This window comes from Musca domestica, unplaced genomic scaffold (genome assembly GCF_030504385.1).
Source record: "Musca domestica strain aabys unplaced genomic scaffold, Musca_domestica.polishedcontigs.V.1.1 84, whole genome shotgun sequence".
NCBI lineage: Eukaryota > Metazoa > Arthropoda > Insecta > Diptera > Muscidae > Musca > Musca domestica.
In genome coordinates this window covers 2,554,019-2,571,019 of record NW_026712417.1, presented here as the reverse complement: position 1 = coordinate 2,571,019, position 17,001 = coordinate 2,554,019, and the positions used below count along the sequence as shown (strand labels likewise).

General features: G+C 35.4%; 1 protein-coding gene across 3 annotated transcripts in view; it reads left to right on the top strand.

The window, feature by feature from the left end:
* Positions 1-17,001, top strand: part of LOC101889181 (JNK-interacting protein 3) — a 263,742-nt gene that overhangs the window by 124,265 nt on the left and 122,476 nt on the right. Inside the window, exon 1 of one of the 3 annotated variants that reach the window (XM_059131282.1) lies at positions 471-491. The exons of the other annotated variants lie outside the window; for them this stretch is intronic. Coding sequence (XP_058987265.1) covers positions 486-491 — 6 coding nt within the window. The 5' untranslated portion in view covers positions 471-485. Of the gene's footprint in view, positions 1-470; positions 492-17,001 lie in introns of those variants that run through there. 3 annotated transcript variants of the gene reach the window in all.

Here is a 17,001-nt window from a genome sequence, read left to right as displayed (position 1 = left end):
GAGGCGTTACCTATTCTACTCTGTGTTGATGATGGCACATCGTTGCCATTGTTTTTCTTGTTGGTGTTGTTGCTGTTGTTATTATTGCCGTTAAATTTGTGGAGTAATTGTCAGACACAGCCATGATTAGTTTGAAATTGTTGGTAAATTGGAAAGGTGTGGCATTTGTTGGTCGTCAGAGCACTACAACCGAGCAATGTCATCATATACTTTGTAATGCTGGCGTAAATTCAACTCCCACCTCCACAACATCCATCAGAATTCATCTCCATTATTGTAGCAAAAATAAAACAACAACAACACTGAGTGCGAGCGTGTGTGTGTGTTAGTTAGTTGAAATGCAGTCACCATTTTTAGCCTAAAATTGTTAGAAAAATGAGATATAATTACCATCATTATGGAGTGTTGCTGCTGCTGCTGCTACTTGCTACTTCCACCTCACCAATTGTCATGGCATTGGAACCTATTTTCTGACAAGTTAACGAATGAGAGTGAGTATATCGGATATACAACCTACATTCGTATGGTTGTAGGTTCAAAAAAATGTAATATAAAGTCAGTTTTATAGTCATTAAGCCGGTGAAATGGATGATGATGATGGTGACGAGTCAAAAGTTGAAGCAGTACAAATAGTAGTTGTCATAGACTGAGTCTAGGGGTTTATGAAGGTCTCTGTTGTTAGTGTTTTTACTTTGTTTCAGAACAGTTGTTGAATTGCAATGCAAGTTTAATGAATGTTGGAATTGTATATTCTTTGTTGATATTTGCATGGATAATGAAAAATAATTTTCTTAATTACGGGTTGGAACAAATGCTTAAGTTTTTGTGATTTGCAACTTTACTCTGGGCAGATACATAGGGAGGGTTTCGAGACTTTTTAACGCAGCTTTCTCTAATGCATCTTAATTTTTGGCAAATTATTTAAAGGTTATAGAAATATTTTTAAGTTGTGGAAATCTCAAATTATTGGTAATCTGTAATGTTTTGATTGGAAAGTAATTCATGGCATACCGTAACGCCAAAAGGCCAAATCTTGTTTGAAAAGGTTATTTATTTTTTGTTATTCTTTTTCCTTATAGTTTTAATTTCTACGAAAATTTATTGGTATGTTGAGAGAGAAAAAAACGTTTTATTTTCTGATCAATTTGGATTTAGGACAGAAATTTAATTATAAAAATAATAGGATAAGTGCTCCTAAGTCTCCAGTAGTTGGCATTATTTATATTTTAAATCAAATAATAAGAATTTTTATGACTAAATATGAAAATAAACTTGTATTAGCTTCGAAGATGTTATCCGGTGTCGATGTGTAAAATTTCTTTGAGAAAAAATTATTCTATTGAAATTTATATTTTTGTCAGCGAGGGAGAAGGGAATTTGTACCTTTGTTAAAATTAACAAATTCTCACCAGGTTTTTTTTTTTAATATTAAATATTACAAAAATATTATTGCAAAATATTTTCCTGATATCGCAAAACAAATTAAAAAATTTCCTAAAGTCGGCATGTACAGGATGAGATAAAAAAAACTGCAACAAAGTTAAACGGTATAATTTTAACATTTTTAAATTTTATTGAATGAAAGCAAAAAATGGCGGAAATAGCATCAAATTTTAGAATAAGTTTAGATTTGTTTGAATTGGTCATCTTTGGCACGAATTAAGGCCTTCAAACGGCCAATGTAACCGTCACACGTTGCCCGAATGTTATTCTACGATAATTTGGCATTTTTTAGTGCCAACCTTTCTTTCCAAAATACTCCAGACACAATAGTTCAACGAATTGGTATCCAAAGATTTTGGTGGCCATTGTGCGCTGGAAATGAAGCGAGGAACCCCATTTTATGAGGTCTGTTGGAATATCCAAGAGCTGCGGCCAAAATGTTTGAGTGCCCAAGGCTTTAATACACCCTCTAGAATATTTTCGCAATAACATTCGGCATTTATTCTGATGCCACAGTCGATTAATACGAGCGGAGAGCGACCATCGGCGGTTATGGCGGCCCACACCATCACCATGGCCGGCGCTTGAGTTGTAGTGGCCAACCGAAGGTGCTCATTTTCAGCTGACCTCTTTGGCAAATAAACACGATCATTTTGTTTGTTTACAAACTGCTTGACAACGAATGTTTTCTCATCTGAGAAAACAAAATTCGACATTTCACCACTTTCGGTCAAGTGAAGCAACTCTTTACCTCTTTGAGTCTATTTTCTTTCTGTAGCGGTATAAGTTCTTGTACTTTTTGGGATTTCAATGGATTTTCCCCGAGCTCATTTTTCAATATTTGCCGAATGGAATATTGCGATACATTCAGCTCATGAGCCATTTCTCGACCACTTCGACGCGGGTTTCGATCAAGTCGCTTCGTTAATTTTCGAACCATTCCTGCTTATGTTGCTGTTTTTCTTCCGTCCACTTCCTTGATGTCGAGCTACGCTACCAGTATCACGGTAACGAGCGATGGTACGAGCCACAAAAAATTTATTCAAATTTAAATGCTGGATAGCCACTTGGGGTTTTCCAGCCAAATATAACACTATCACGCTTGAATTCCATCACAAATAACTTTTTTTTTGTAAAATTCTCACAAAAATGCTTTTGTACGCTTGTAAACAATATAATGAAATAATTCTGGTTATTAATGTTGCCAAAATCATAAAAATACCGAATTTTTTGTCATAATGCCTATTACGAACTTTAAATATTAACTTTGAAATAATTCCGGTAAAAATATTTCTAAAATCCTCAAAACACCGAATATTGTGTTTTGGGGCTATATGAAAAAGTGGACCTACATAACCCATTTACGAACTTAACCTACCTACTGGCAAAATACACATGTGTGAAACATTTTAGCCTTCGATCTCAATTCGTTCGAAAGATAGCGTGATTGCAACAGAGGGCATCGACTTGGAATTTTACGCTGATCGGGAATATATATATATATATATATATATATATATATATATATATATATATATATATATATATATATATATATATATATATATATATATATATTATTAAATCTGACATATATATATATATATATATATATATATATATATATATATATTATTAATCGAGGAGTACTCACTTTGACTTAAATTAAAGAAATCTTACGATGATACTGGCCTAAATTATTTAAAGATATTCATCATTTAATAAGATTCAGGATTCAGAATTGTGGACCCTAATATATTTCAAAACACTGTGCTCCGTTTCTTATATCAAGTTTGAAGTTTTGTCAAACTGTGTTTTTTAAGTTTTGGAACTGTAAAAATTTCGACCGAGGTTATTATTAATTTATCTCAAAAAATTATCTCGTTACCGAAAATCATGTATTTTAGATTTGATAACAGTGGATACTTTCTGATACACAGTCATTTGTCAGAGAAATATCGAAATGTCCACTCATGTATAAATAAACAGATAATCCAGTTCTGAAATTGCGTATAAAAACTTTCGCCCTTGATCTCCTGTCAATTACCTTTCAAAATTTCACATAATTTTCCCCATTTAATCTAATGTGAAAAAGTTCAAAAAAAAAAAAGGTTCAAAATGAAACCAAAAGGAAAAATGGTTTTAAACATTTTCATTATTCTTAGCTATTGTCGAATTTTTTATTGTTGTAATTACGGTACACGGGTTGGTAATTGTTTTATGCTGTTTCGAACTTCATCCGTATGTACGTTTGATGCCCCCTTCTCATCCTCAACCCACTCTCGGATGGTTGTTGTGATTTTATTTCATTTCATTGTGTTGCCATTAATGTTCTTGCTGCTCCCGTTGTTGTTGCTGTTTTTGTTGAACATTTTTGTTAATTATTGTTTGCCATGCTAATTACTTTTCAAATTACTACACAATTTTTTTTTTTTACAGAGATTTGCATGTTTTCTGTTTTGCTCCAAACCTTTTCCAGTTGCTGTTATGTCGCTCTGACGTTTGCTGGCCCCATCGGATGAATGTTTTCGTATACTCTGGTGAATTTTAGGGTTTTCTACACATACACATTCACATACACATGTGTGTAGGTATACATTTGCACACGTGTATAGAAGCTATAGGTGTGTCTGCTTATGTTCATTTGATTATCCTGATTTTGTAGTTTTGTTTTTGTTTGTCATTTTACCAGATTATGTGTTAGTGTGTGGCTGTGTGTATGTGTCCCTGTGTATGCTCCGGAATCCGTAATTAAAAGATTTTTAAATGGCTTGTTAGATTTTAATTAAAACATTTGGGAATTGAGAATTTCAAAATTATGCAAATTGCGGTAGTTACAATTTGTAGTTTTTGGGAAACAAAAAACAACAACAACTACTACAACAACAACCATTTAAATTGTGTATACCACAATTGTAGCAAATAAATTAAATACCTTTCGAGAATTTGTCAAATTATTTAAACAAATTTGATTTGTTGAAATTAGTATGGAAATTGTTGTGGTTTTCGGTAATTTCATCAAAGGCCAGAGTTATTAGTTATCTGAGTCACATATAACAAACATACAAATGAAGTTAGAACTTATCAGCCGGTTTTGTCGTATACCACCAGCCTACGGTCATATACAGGGTGAGATAAAACAAGTAAAAAAGCTGTAAGTTCGGCCGGGCCGAACCTTGAATACCCTTCACCATTTGAAACGAATTTGGAAATTCTAAAAAAAAATAAAATCCGTTAAAAATTCTGTTAAAATCTTAAAAATACCGAATGTAGCTATTATATTAGGGTCTATACGACGACATGAACCTGCGTAGGTAACACTTGTCAGAAGCCATTACAATATTCAAATGCGAATCTGAAAAAAATCGGTTATTATGTCGATAAAATCAAAATACCGAACATCGGGAGGTACCGTTATATTGGACCTGCACAGACAATATTCTGTCGTAGGCTGTAGTATCCATTACGAACTTCAAATATCAAATTTGAAACAATTCTGGTGAAAAATGTCCCTAAAACCATTAAAATACCACATATGGGGAGGAACCGTTATATGGGGGCTTTACGAAGCGGTAGACCTGCACAGACAATTTTCTGTCTTATGCTGTAGTATCCATTACGAACTTTAAATATCAAATTTAAAACAATTCCGGTGAATAAATTCGCTAAAATCATCAAAATACCGAATATCGGTAGGTACCGTTATATGGGGGCTATACGAAGACGTGGACCTGCACAGACAATTTTCTGTCATAGGCTGTAGTATCCATTAAGAACATCGTATACCAAATTTGAAACAATTCTAGCGAAAAAAATTCCAAAAAATCATTAAAATACCGAATATCGGGAGGTACCGTTATATGGGGGCTCTACGAAGACGTGGACCTGCACAGACAATTTTCTGTCTTAGGCTGTAGTATCCATTACGAACTTCAAATACCAAATTTGAAACTATTCTGGTGAATAATGTCGCTAAAATCATCAAAATACCGAAAATCAGGAGGTACTGTTATATGGGGGCTATACCAAAACCTGGACCTACATGGCCCATTTTCAATACCAAAAGTCCTGCAGTCATAATATACTCTTGAGTAAAATTTTATCAACCTACTTCATTTCGTTCGGAAGCTAAAGTGATTTCCACAGACGAATAGAATTTTATGTTGATCAAGAATATATACAGGGTGAGATAAAAAAACTGCAACAAAGTCGACCGACATAATTTTTACATTTGATTGAACGAAAGCAAGAAATGTCGGAAATAGCATCAAATTTTAGAATAAGTTTACATTTGTTCAAATTGGTCATCTTTGGCACGAATTATGGTATTCAAACGGCCAATGATACCGTCACACGCTGCCCGAATTTTGCTCTGCCGTTTTTGACCCATTCCCGAAGAAGCGCTTGCGTGAGGTGATCGACACTTTGGTATTTTTCAGTGCCAACCTTGCTTTCCAAAATACTCCAGACACAATAGTCCAACGGATTGGTATCCGAAGATTTTGGTGGCCATTGTGCGCTGGAAATGAAGCGAGGAACCTCATTTCGGAGAAAACCAAATTCGGCAGTTCACCACTTTCGGCCAAGCGAAGCAACTCTTGCACTTTTTGGAATTTCAATGCCCTTGCCCCGAGCTCATTTTTCAATATTTGCCGAATGGAATGTTGCGATATGTTCAGCTCACGAGCCATTTTTCGGCCATTGCAACGCGGGTTTCGATCAAGTCGCTTCTTTACTTTTCGCAACATTTCTGCCGATGTTGCTGTTTTCTTCCGTCCACTTCCTTAACGTCGGGCTACGCTACCAGTCTGAAGTTGGTTGAAGTTTTTTCATCTCACTTGGTTACTTCCTTCCCTTTATGTGAGATATGTGATAATTTTTAGGAAATGTTAAAATCTGTAAAGAACCGCTGCCTTGTTTCGATGGCTGGTGCGCACGATAAATCTCGAAGGAAGTATCCGATTTGATCTAAACTTGGTAAATCGTAATATTATTGTCAAACTTAGATCGAGTTCGGAGGTGGGCAATATCGGGCCACTCCTTCTGGTAACCCCCCCCCCCCCCCACAAAAAATGTCAAAACTTTCCAAGAAAATCATTTACTGCACAGAAAGAGTCTGATTTTGTTCTAACTTTGCGAATTCTTATATTTACATCAGTGCTAGGTCAGGTGCGAAAATGGACAATATCGCTCCACTCCATCAAGTATTTTCCCACAAAGGGTGAAAATTTTGAATAATTATATAATATTTTAATAATTATAAAATATTTTTATTAACTCAAGATCTTGTTGTAAAGATGGGATATATTGGTCCACACGTTCTGGACCTCCCCCACAAAGGCCAACATTTTGAATATCCATGAAACTCATAAAACGCGAAATTAACATCCGATTCTATTCAGACTTGGTACATCTTAATATTTCCATCAACACAAGATCTGTTATAAATATCTTAGAGATCGGACCATTTCTTCTCGTACCTCCCCCACATTGGGTTAAAGATTTTTGAAAAACAAAACGCTCAAAGAAAGCCAAATAAGCATCCAACTCTTTTGAAAATATTCCTCATCTAAATATTTTTGCTAACGCAAGATTTGTTATGAAGATGATATATATCTACCAATCCCTTCCGGTACCTTAGGCACAAAGGGTCACAATTTCCAATACTTATATCTGTCATAACTTGCGAACCAAGTCGGCGATTCTTTACAGCTTGCTATGCCTAAATATTTCTCTTAAGAAATCTGATATGAATTTGTAATTTACAGAAAATTATTATTTCGCATAAAATTGGATATATGTGTCCCGAAATTTAATTTTGAGTTCTCCGTTGGTATCTGGGATAATCTGACTATGGAAGCGATTTTGCAATTGCGTATTTTAATTGTTCGAAAAGTACTAACTAAAACTAATTTTGGATTGCTGCTGGTACCGACGATGGAGAAATGTGATTTGTTTTGGATATGTGAGATTACTGTTGGTTTCTTGGGTTTACAAATGGAGGCGTTGAAATTGTTTTTGACAGAAAAACTGGATGTTCATTATGTACTGGTATTTATGCCCTACACCACAAGGTGGTCAGGGTATTATGTCTTTATGCATTTGTTTGTAACAGGCAAAAGGAAACGAGATAGACCCATAGTTCCTTTTGATGATCTGCATAGAATCACATTCTGAGTCGATTTATGCATGTCCGTCCGTCTGTGCGTCCGTCCGTCTGTCCATGTATTTTTGTAAACAAAGTACAGTTCACATTTATTGCCCTATCCAGACGAAATTTTCCACAAATCATTTGTTTGGCCCAAGGACGAACCCTATTGAAATTGGAGATAATCGCTAAACATTTAGATATAGCTCCCATATATATATTCGACCGATTTGCCTTTTACTGTGCACCAAACGTGTAATATCAGTCCGAATTGTATGGAATTTTGCACGTACGATCAGATTGGACCTGAAAATAAGTGTGCCAAATTTGATCGAAATCGGTTCAGATATAGCTATAGCTCCCATATATATTTTTCATCCGATTTGTTATTTTTGTCCTTCGCAGCTGTAATATGCACTCTGTAACAACAATATTTGGGGAGATATATCAAATACAGCTCAGAAATAAATTTGCTAAATTTTATCGAGATCGGTTCAGATTTGGATATAGCTCCCATATATAACTTCGTCCGATTTACCTTTGATTGTGCATCAAACGTCTAATATTTGCCCAAATGGGATGAAATTTGGCATTTACGACCGAATTGAGTCTAGAAGCCAGTATGTCAAATTTGGTGAAGATCGGTTCAGATATAGCTATAGCTCCCATATATACTGTTCATCCGATTTGTTATATTTGTTACCCACAGCCGTAATATGCACTCCGTAACAACGATATTCAGGAAAATATATCAAACACAGCTCAGAAATATCTTTGCCAAATTTTATCGAGATCGGTTCCGATAGCTCCCATATATATTTTTATCCGATTTCAAATTAATTGTGCACCAAATGGGCAATACAAGTCCGAATTTAGAATACACAAATGCTTAGGTATATTTAGTCCTTTGAACTTTAAATTATAATTATATTCATAGCGTGTATGATTGAATTCTTCCATAAAAACTTTTAATTGTTATGCGGGGCTCTACTAGATTAGCAAAGTGGTGTAGGGTATCATAAAGTCGGCCCGCCCGACTTTAAGACATTCTTTACTGGTATTTTTAATATCCTATTTTAACGTGGACTTTTCGCTGACGAAGTAGCTGGAACTTGCTAGTTGTCTGCTTTTTGTGTAAAAAAAAAACTCCTTAATTCGGAAAGTCCAATTTCAATCGATAACTTAAACTTCTTTTTTCTGGAAACAAATTGTTTTGAGATGTAACATTCTTTGAGTAAATTAGCGATATATTTATGGTTTATTTTCCTCCCCAACTTCAGGGTGGCAGGCCTTTTAGCCCATTAAACTAAACGTTCCTTTATGACTTTAAAATTGCACAACATTACAAATTAGCCTCAAATCAATAATTGCCGACAATTTAAAAGGGATCAACAAACGGAAATCTTTATTTCAATTTTACAATTGCCAAAACACAATGAAATCCACCCTTCACAATTAAAATAAATCCAACAGGAGCGGAACAAGGAAATCTGGTTAGATTCTTTCTTTCACAAAACCTCCCCTTCAATCAGCCAGCAACACATTGTCCAATTATCGTTTTTATTTCGACTACAACACCAACAACTGACTTAAATATTTACTTAACTAATAATCCCATTTGGAAAATTATCCAGCAATGGCCGGGCAGAAATCTATAATAAAATGTGTGGTGCATGAATGTGCACGATGCCTTACAAATAATTCCATTGAACACCAAGAGTATTAAGAGCACGATGTACGATTATGACACCAAAGCGGCACTGCCCAGGGGGTGGTAGTTGGTTGATTGTTGCTTATACTCTCCACCCCACCCCTTTTAATTCACTGTCTGCCAAAGGAAGGGAAACGGAAGGGACCTGTTTGCCTTCAAGGCACACACACACACGCACGACGGAAAACAACTAGCTTAGAGTCATTCGGTTGACGTTCGCACTTGTTTTGTTTAACCACATTTGTAAATTTTTATGACAATTTGCCAAAGTATTTCATGGGCCTCGTGCCATCCAGGGGCTTTAGTTTTGATGCCCGGCCACTTTAACACTCTTCCAAATCCAGCTAATGCAGGGGGCGTCGTTGATTTTTGTCCTTTTTTTTTTGGGAGTTGGTTTCAACCCCCAAAAAGTTTTGTCCTCTCCTCACCCTTCCTGGCTTGCACATTATTATTTTGCTTGTGGCCGAATGCCACATTGTTGTTGTTTTTCTGATATTTTTGTTGTTTCCTACTCAAAGGGCTAATGAGAATTAATCTAAATTGCTGTAACATATGTGACAATTTTCCAGTTGTTGTTTGCTCGAAAAAATAGTTTTTATGCGCTTGATGTTGATGTTGGTATTTTTTTGTTTTGGTTGTTGGTATTTGATTGCTGGTTTTGTTGTTGTTGTTGTTGCTGTCGTTAGTTGGTTGTCGATTTAATTTTTGGGAAATGTGTAATTTAACGCATGATTAGAGATTTTTTTCCAGAGAAAATGACATAAATAAATGAATGGATGAATGAATGGATGAATGGTTGGTTGGTTGGGAGAATGATGGGATGGTTTAGCGAACATATTGTTGATATTAGGGATAATAAAATTATGGCAACATTTTTAAGTGCCATACATTTTATGGGTTGATTGAATATTGGGAGTTATGAATTTTAGTAGAATGGTAATAAATTTTATATTACGTTTTTTAAGAGCATATATTTCTGAAAAAAAACTAATGCTTTGAACTCAAGTGATCGGCCATTAATTAATTAATTTGAAGAGATGTGTATTTTTAAAGATTTCTTTAAGAAGTTGTAATTTGAAATAGGCACTTATATTTGGTCATACTTCGAGATATAGCCAGTTTTGAAAAATTAAGGCATTAAACCCAAATGGGTGATTGGCAGTCTGGGCAAATATTTTCAAAAAATACCAAATATTAGTCATTTAGTATCTGACCTATATCCACTAATTTATTCACTTTATATCAGGTCAGCAAACTGACACTTGCCGATTTGGGTTGGTTCGGATCCGTGTTTCACGCTACATTTTGAACCGGGGTTAGATTTTTGAAATGGGTTTTCAGGCGGCTTGAACCGTGGTTTTGCTTGACAAAATTCATAAAATTAGTCGCTGCGTAAGTAATTTTCAACATATTTTAGCACAAATATATTTAATTATATGATTTTAATTGCATTATCTACCTCTCGACATAAATTCTTAATTTTGAAACACTACTTTTTAAGCCGAACCATTTTTATACCCTTAGACATTTGGCTAGATAAAAAAAAATTCCAACAAAGTCAAATGCCAAAATTTTTATATATTTTTTTTTTATTTTTTTTTTTTTTGAATGAAAGCAAAAAATGTCGGAAATAGCATCACATTTTAGAATAAGATTAGATTTGTTCGAATTGGTCACCTTTGGCACTAATTATGGCCTTCAAACGGCCAATGAAACCGTCACACGCTGCCCGAATATTGCTCTGCGGTATTTTGGCCCATTTCCCGGCGAAGCGTTTTCTTAAGGTGATTGATACTTTGGTATTTTTTGGTGCCAAACTTGCTTTCCAAAATACTCCAGACACAATAGTCCAACGGATTGGTATCCGGAGGTTTTGGTGGCCATTGTGCGCTGGAAATTAAGCAAGGAACCTCATATTGTAACCAATCTTGGGTGGCGCGTGCTGAGTGCGATGGTGCTGCGTCCTGTTAGAATGTCCAAAGTCTGCGGCCTAAATGTTTGCGTGCCCAAGGCTTTAATACACCCTCCAAAATATTTTCGCGATAATATTCGGCATTTATTTTGATGCCACGGTCGATTAATTCGAACGGAGAGCGACCATTGACTGTTATGGCGGCCCACACCATCACAATGGCCGCGCTTGAGTTCTGGTGGCCATTTTCAGCTGACCTCTTTGGCACGTAAACACGATAATTTTGCTTGTTTACAAAATGCTGGACAACGAATGTTTTCTCATCGGAGAAAACCAAACTCGGCAGTTCACCACTTTCGGCCAAGCGAAGCAACTCTTTAGCTCTTTTGGGTCTATTTTCTTTCTGATGCGGTGTAAGTTCTTGCACTTTTTGGAATTTCAATGGCTTTACTCCGAACTCATTTTTCAATATTTGCCGAATGGAATATTTCGTTATGTTCTGCTCAAGAGCTATTTTTCGCCCACTGCGACGCGGGTTTCGATCAAGTCGCTTCTTTGCTTTTCGAAACATTTCTGCTGATGTTGCTTTTTTCTTCCGTCTACTTTCTTAACGCGGGGCTACGCTACCAGTATCACGGTAACGAGCGATGGTAGGAGACACAAAAGATTTATTCAAATTTAAATGCTGCAATACTCTAACGATAGCCACTTTTTGTTTTCCAGCCAAATATGAAGAAATCACACTATCACGCTTGAATTCCATCACAAATAACTTTTTTTCTGGAAAATTCTCAGCAAAATGCTTTTGTATGCTTGTAAACAATATAATGAGCTGTCACTGGAATAATTTTAAAAGCTATCAGAGGAGTGGCTTCGAAATGCCAGCAGTCTGAAATTGGTTGCAGTTTTTTTTATCGCACTATGTATATTATTTTTTACGGCCAAAACGTGGTTCTTCGTTTTTAAACCCTAGGTCTCTTTGGACCTAATCCGTTTGAGAATATTTGGAGTCGATCTAGTTATGTCCGTCCGTCCTGTTGGCTGGTGCGAACGATAACTCTCGAAGGGAGTATCCGATTTGGTCCAAACTTGGTACATCGTAATATTATTATCGAACTTAGATCAAGTTCGAAGATGGGAAATGTCGAAATTTTCAAAAAAAAATATTTTTTGCACAGATGGAGAAAGGATATTTGTATCAGTTCCAGATCAGGTACGAAAATGGACAATATCGGACAACTACATGTACCTCTCCCTCAAAGGGTCAAAATGTTGAATAATTATAAAACTTATAAAATATGATTTTTATAAAACGATTTCGTTCAGACTTGGCACATCTCAATATTTTTATCAATACAAGATCTGATATAAAGATAATAGAGATTGCAGCATTCCTTCTGGTACAAAGGGTCAAATCGATTAAAAAATCAGAAATAAGCATCTGGTTCTCTTCATATTTCACATATCCCATTATTTCTACTAACCCTAAATCTGCTGTAAAGATGAGATGTATCGGTCCTTCTGGTACCTCCCCCACAAATGGTCAAAATTATGAATATCCATAAAACGCGAAATTAACATCAGATTTCATTCAGATTTGGCACATCTCAATATTTCTATCAATACAAGATCTGGTATAAAGATGATAGTTAGAGATCGAACCATTTCATATTTCATGTTTCAAGATTTAGAAAAACCAAACGCCAAACGTTCAAAAGCGAAATAAGCATCCAAATCTCTTCACGCATAGAACAATTCTGCTAATACAAGATATATTGTGGAGATTATATGTATGTGCTAACCCCTTCCGGTATCTCACACACAAAGGGTAACAATTTTCAATACTTTTATCTGTCATGAATTGCTAAACAAGTCAGCGATTTTTTAAAACTTGCTATAAATAAATGTATCTCTGTTTGTCAGAAACCTGAGATGAATATGGAATTATGATTTTCCATAAATTGGATATAAATGTTCGATTTTCTTGTAATATTGTCTATGCCAATATTTTTACCTGTATTAGATGAAGTATGAAAATGGAATACTTCGGCCGACTATAACTGGTAACTCACGCAAATTTTAACATTGTCTAAAAATTATTACATATCTCATATTAAGTGTAGAAAATAGTCGATATAGTCCAAATAATTATAACATATTTATTTAGATCCGCTACGAAATGAAACGGAACGCAATCTAATCCATAGTGACAGAACAGAAGTCAAAATATATTTAAATAATCGAACATTGGCTGAGGGTATATATCTGTCGGCAAAACTGACTGATACTTTTTAACTTGTTTTTACTTACAACCGATAATTTATATTCCCTCCACCATACATAGTATGAAGGGTATATTAGCATCGATTTCGCCCTGTCCGTCTGTTGTAATCACGCTAGACTCAAAACGTATTAGTATAGGAAGCTAAAAGCAAATATCAGTCTTTTTTCTGCACGCTGGTCAAGTTCAAAGATGGGCAATATCGGTCTACGATATCGTATAGCCACCATATAACGGTACCCCTCGATTCGTATTTGAATTTGAAAGTTCGAAGTTCGGGCTCGGTACTACAACCTATGACAAAAAATTACTTATGCAGAACCATGTCTTCATATAGCCCCCATATAACGGGTTTAATTTGAGCTGGATTTTTCTTATTTTTTTTTTGGATTTTTTGAAGTTCCTTCTAAATGTTGGAGGGTAGGTACTATAAGGGAGATACTATAGCTTTTTTATTTGTTTTAATTTGAATATATATTTTTATGGTTTCCACGTACCAAAATATTTCAGATATTTTGGAGATTCGTTTATTGCATGAAGTGCATCAGGTACCAAATATAGTGGGCTCAAGTATTCCACTTCTTCTAATGCTAATAAAAATATAGGGATGTGTAAAATTTCGAAGAAAATCGAACATTTATTTTGTCAATTTTATGTGTGTAATTGTTAATCAAGAATTTCGCCTTTTGTGGGGAGAAGTACCAAGGAATGAGTCAATAAATTCCATATGCATATCAGATCTCTGATTGGGAGAACCAAGTTTAAGAAGGATCACTGAATTCTTTCGCATGTTTTAAGAGATACATTTATTTAAAATATTGACCCTTTGTAAGGAAGGTACCTGAAGGGGGGATCCTATATGTGCCATCTTTACACAAGGCCTTGTTGTAGCAGAAAATGGTAAGAGAATCGGATGCTCATTTCTCCTTTTACGAGCTTTATGGCTATTCAAAATTTGGACCGGTTGTAGGGAGGCAACAAAAGCAGTGGACCGATTTAACCCATCTTCTCACCAGATCGTGTGCGTATTTTGAAGACAATCGGACTCATATTTCACATTTTATAAGAAATATAATTTTTCCAAATTTTGACCCGTTGTGGAGGGGGGTACTTGATGGAGTGGGCCGATATTGTCAATTTCCTTCCCTGACCTAACACTGACAAAAATATTGGGACTTGAAAAATTTGTTCAAAATTGGGCAATCTTTTCTACTTTTGTGGTTTTTATACCCTACACCACAAGGTGGTCAGGGTATTATGTCTTTGTGCATTTGTTTGTAACAGGCAAAAGGAAACGAGATAGACCCATAGTTCCTTTTGATGATCTGCATAGAATCACTTTCTGAGTTGATTTATGCATGTCAGTCCGTCTGTCCGTCCGTCCGTCCGTCTGTCCATGTATTCTTGTGAACAAAATGTAGGTCGCATTTATTATCCGATTGAGATGAAATTTTGCAAACAACATTTGTTTGGCCCAAGGACGAATCCTATTGAAATTGGAGATAATGGGTAAAAATTTAGATATAGCTCCCATATATATCTTCGTCCGATTTGCCTTTTATTGTGCACCAAACGTGTAATATCAGCCCGAATACTATGGAATTTTGCATATACAACCAAATTTGTCCGGAAAATATGTATGCCAAATTTGATCGAAATCGGTTCAGATATAGCTATAGCTCCCATATATATTGTTCATCCGATTCGTTATTTTTGTCCTCCGCAGCCGTAATATGCACTCTGTAACAACAATATTTGGGGAAATATATCAAATGCAGCTCAGAAATACCTTTGCTACATTTTATCGAGATCGGTTCAGATTTGGATATAGCTCCCATATATAACTTCGTCCGATTTACCATTTATTGTGCACCAAACGTCTCATATTTGTCCAAATGGGATGGAATTTGGCACATACGACCGAATTTAGTCTAGAAGGTAGTATTCCAAATTTGGTGAAGATCGGTTCAGATATAGTTATAGCTCCCATATATATTATTCATCCGATTTATTGTATTTGTTACCCACAGCCGTAATATGCACTCCGTAACCACGATATTCAGGGAAATATGTCAAATACAGCTCAGAAATATCTTTGCCAAATTTTATCGAGATCGGTTCAGATTTGGATCTAGTTCCCATATATATTTTTATCCGATTTCAAATCGGCCCCGCCCGACTTTAGGACTTTCTTTACTGGTTCTTTCTGGATTGTGGTGCGCACCAGCCAGCTAGAGAGACAGACGGACACCTCTCGACACAAATGTCCTGAAATGGATTTGATCCAAAGAGACCTAGGGTCTTAAAACATTATTTCGATGAGGAACACTTTGGCCCTATTAAATGATATATACCCTCTGTAGCCATATGACTAAGGGTATAAAAAAAAAGAATTTATATAAACTTTTCAATTTATATCCCGAATTCGGGCGTCACACACGCTTCACCTGAATTTTTTAGATGTAGCTATGCGTTATTAATAAATCAAACTAAAATATATATAATAATCAGTCTGTCCTGTTACAAAACTTGTTGAGAAGGTTGAAAAAAATTGCTTAAGGTTCAATTCTTGTTCGTAGTTTGTCATCTCAGAAACAATTATTAATTTTCCTCTGGGATTTTTGTAGTAATTTCCAAAAAATGCTTACATTGCTTTCTTTACACACATTTATAAATATGTACATTGATATCTCGAATACTAACCGCAATACTAACTAACCCCATTAGAATTTCTTAATTTTGCCCAATCATCTTATACGTGCTGAAGTGTATTTTGTTTTGACCTTTCTTCGTGCATTCAATTTCAAATTTAAAAAAAGAAACAACAACGACATTTCAACACTGTTGCCTTCATTCCCCCTTGTTAGCTTCATTCAATTAAACGAAAAACACAGTAAACTCGAAAAAAGTATTCTCGAAACACACACACACACAAAATCGATTTTATTTACTTCTTCTTCGTCGTCGATATTTGTCTACTCATCAAGGTGCATTTAACAAACATTTACTATCCTGATTGCTGCTGCAGTGCTTGGCCAATGTCCCCCCACCCCCCTCTTAGTAATGTTGCTCCATATGGATTGTGTTTTCTTTTTTTCCAATTCATTTCATTTTGTTTCATCTGACTTCTTTTCTCTCCCTGTTACCATTTGTACTCCGGCAGTGCATTTTGCTGAAGGGTCATTGGATGTGGATACAAATTAAATGCAATTCAAACCCGATACGATGATGGGTAAACACAAGCGTTCGTTTATCCCTTTATTGGATGCTGCAGCAGCATTTCGTTCTAATGGCGTTAGAAAAACATAACAACAAAAATAACAATGAAAAGATTGGAACACAAATATGGGATATTCATGTCGATTTGGCAGTGGAATGGGGTTGGGTAGAGACAAGTGATCTGCTTCATTAGTTAATTGGCCAAGTTCTATTACTTTTAGAATTGAGATTTTGGTGTTTGTTAACATTAGATTATTATGTGTGCTCTTTAATATCTTCCTTTGTGA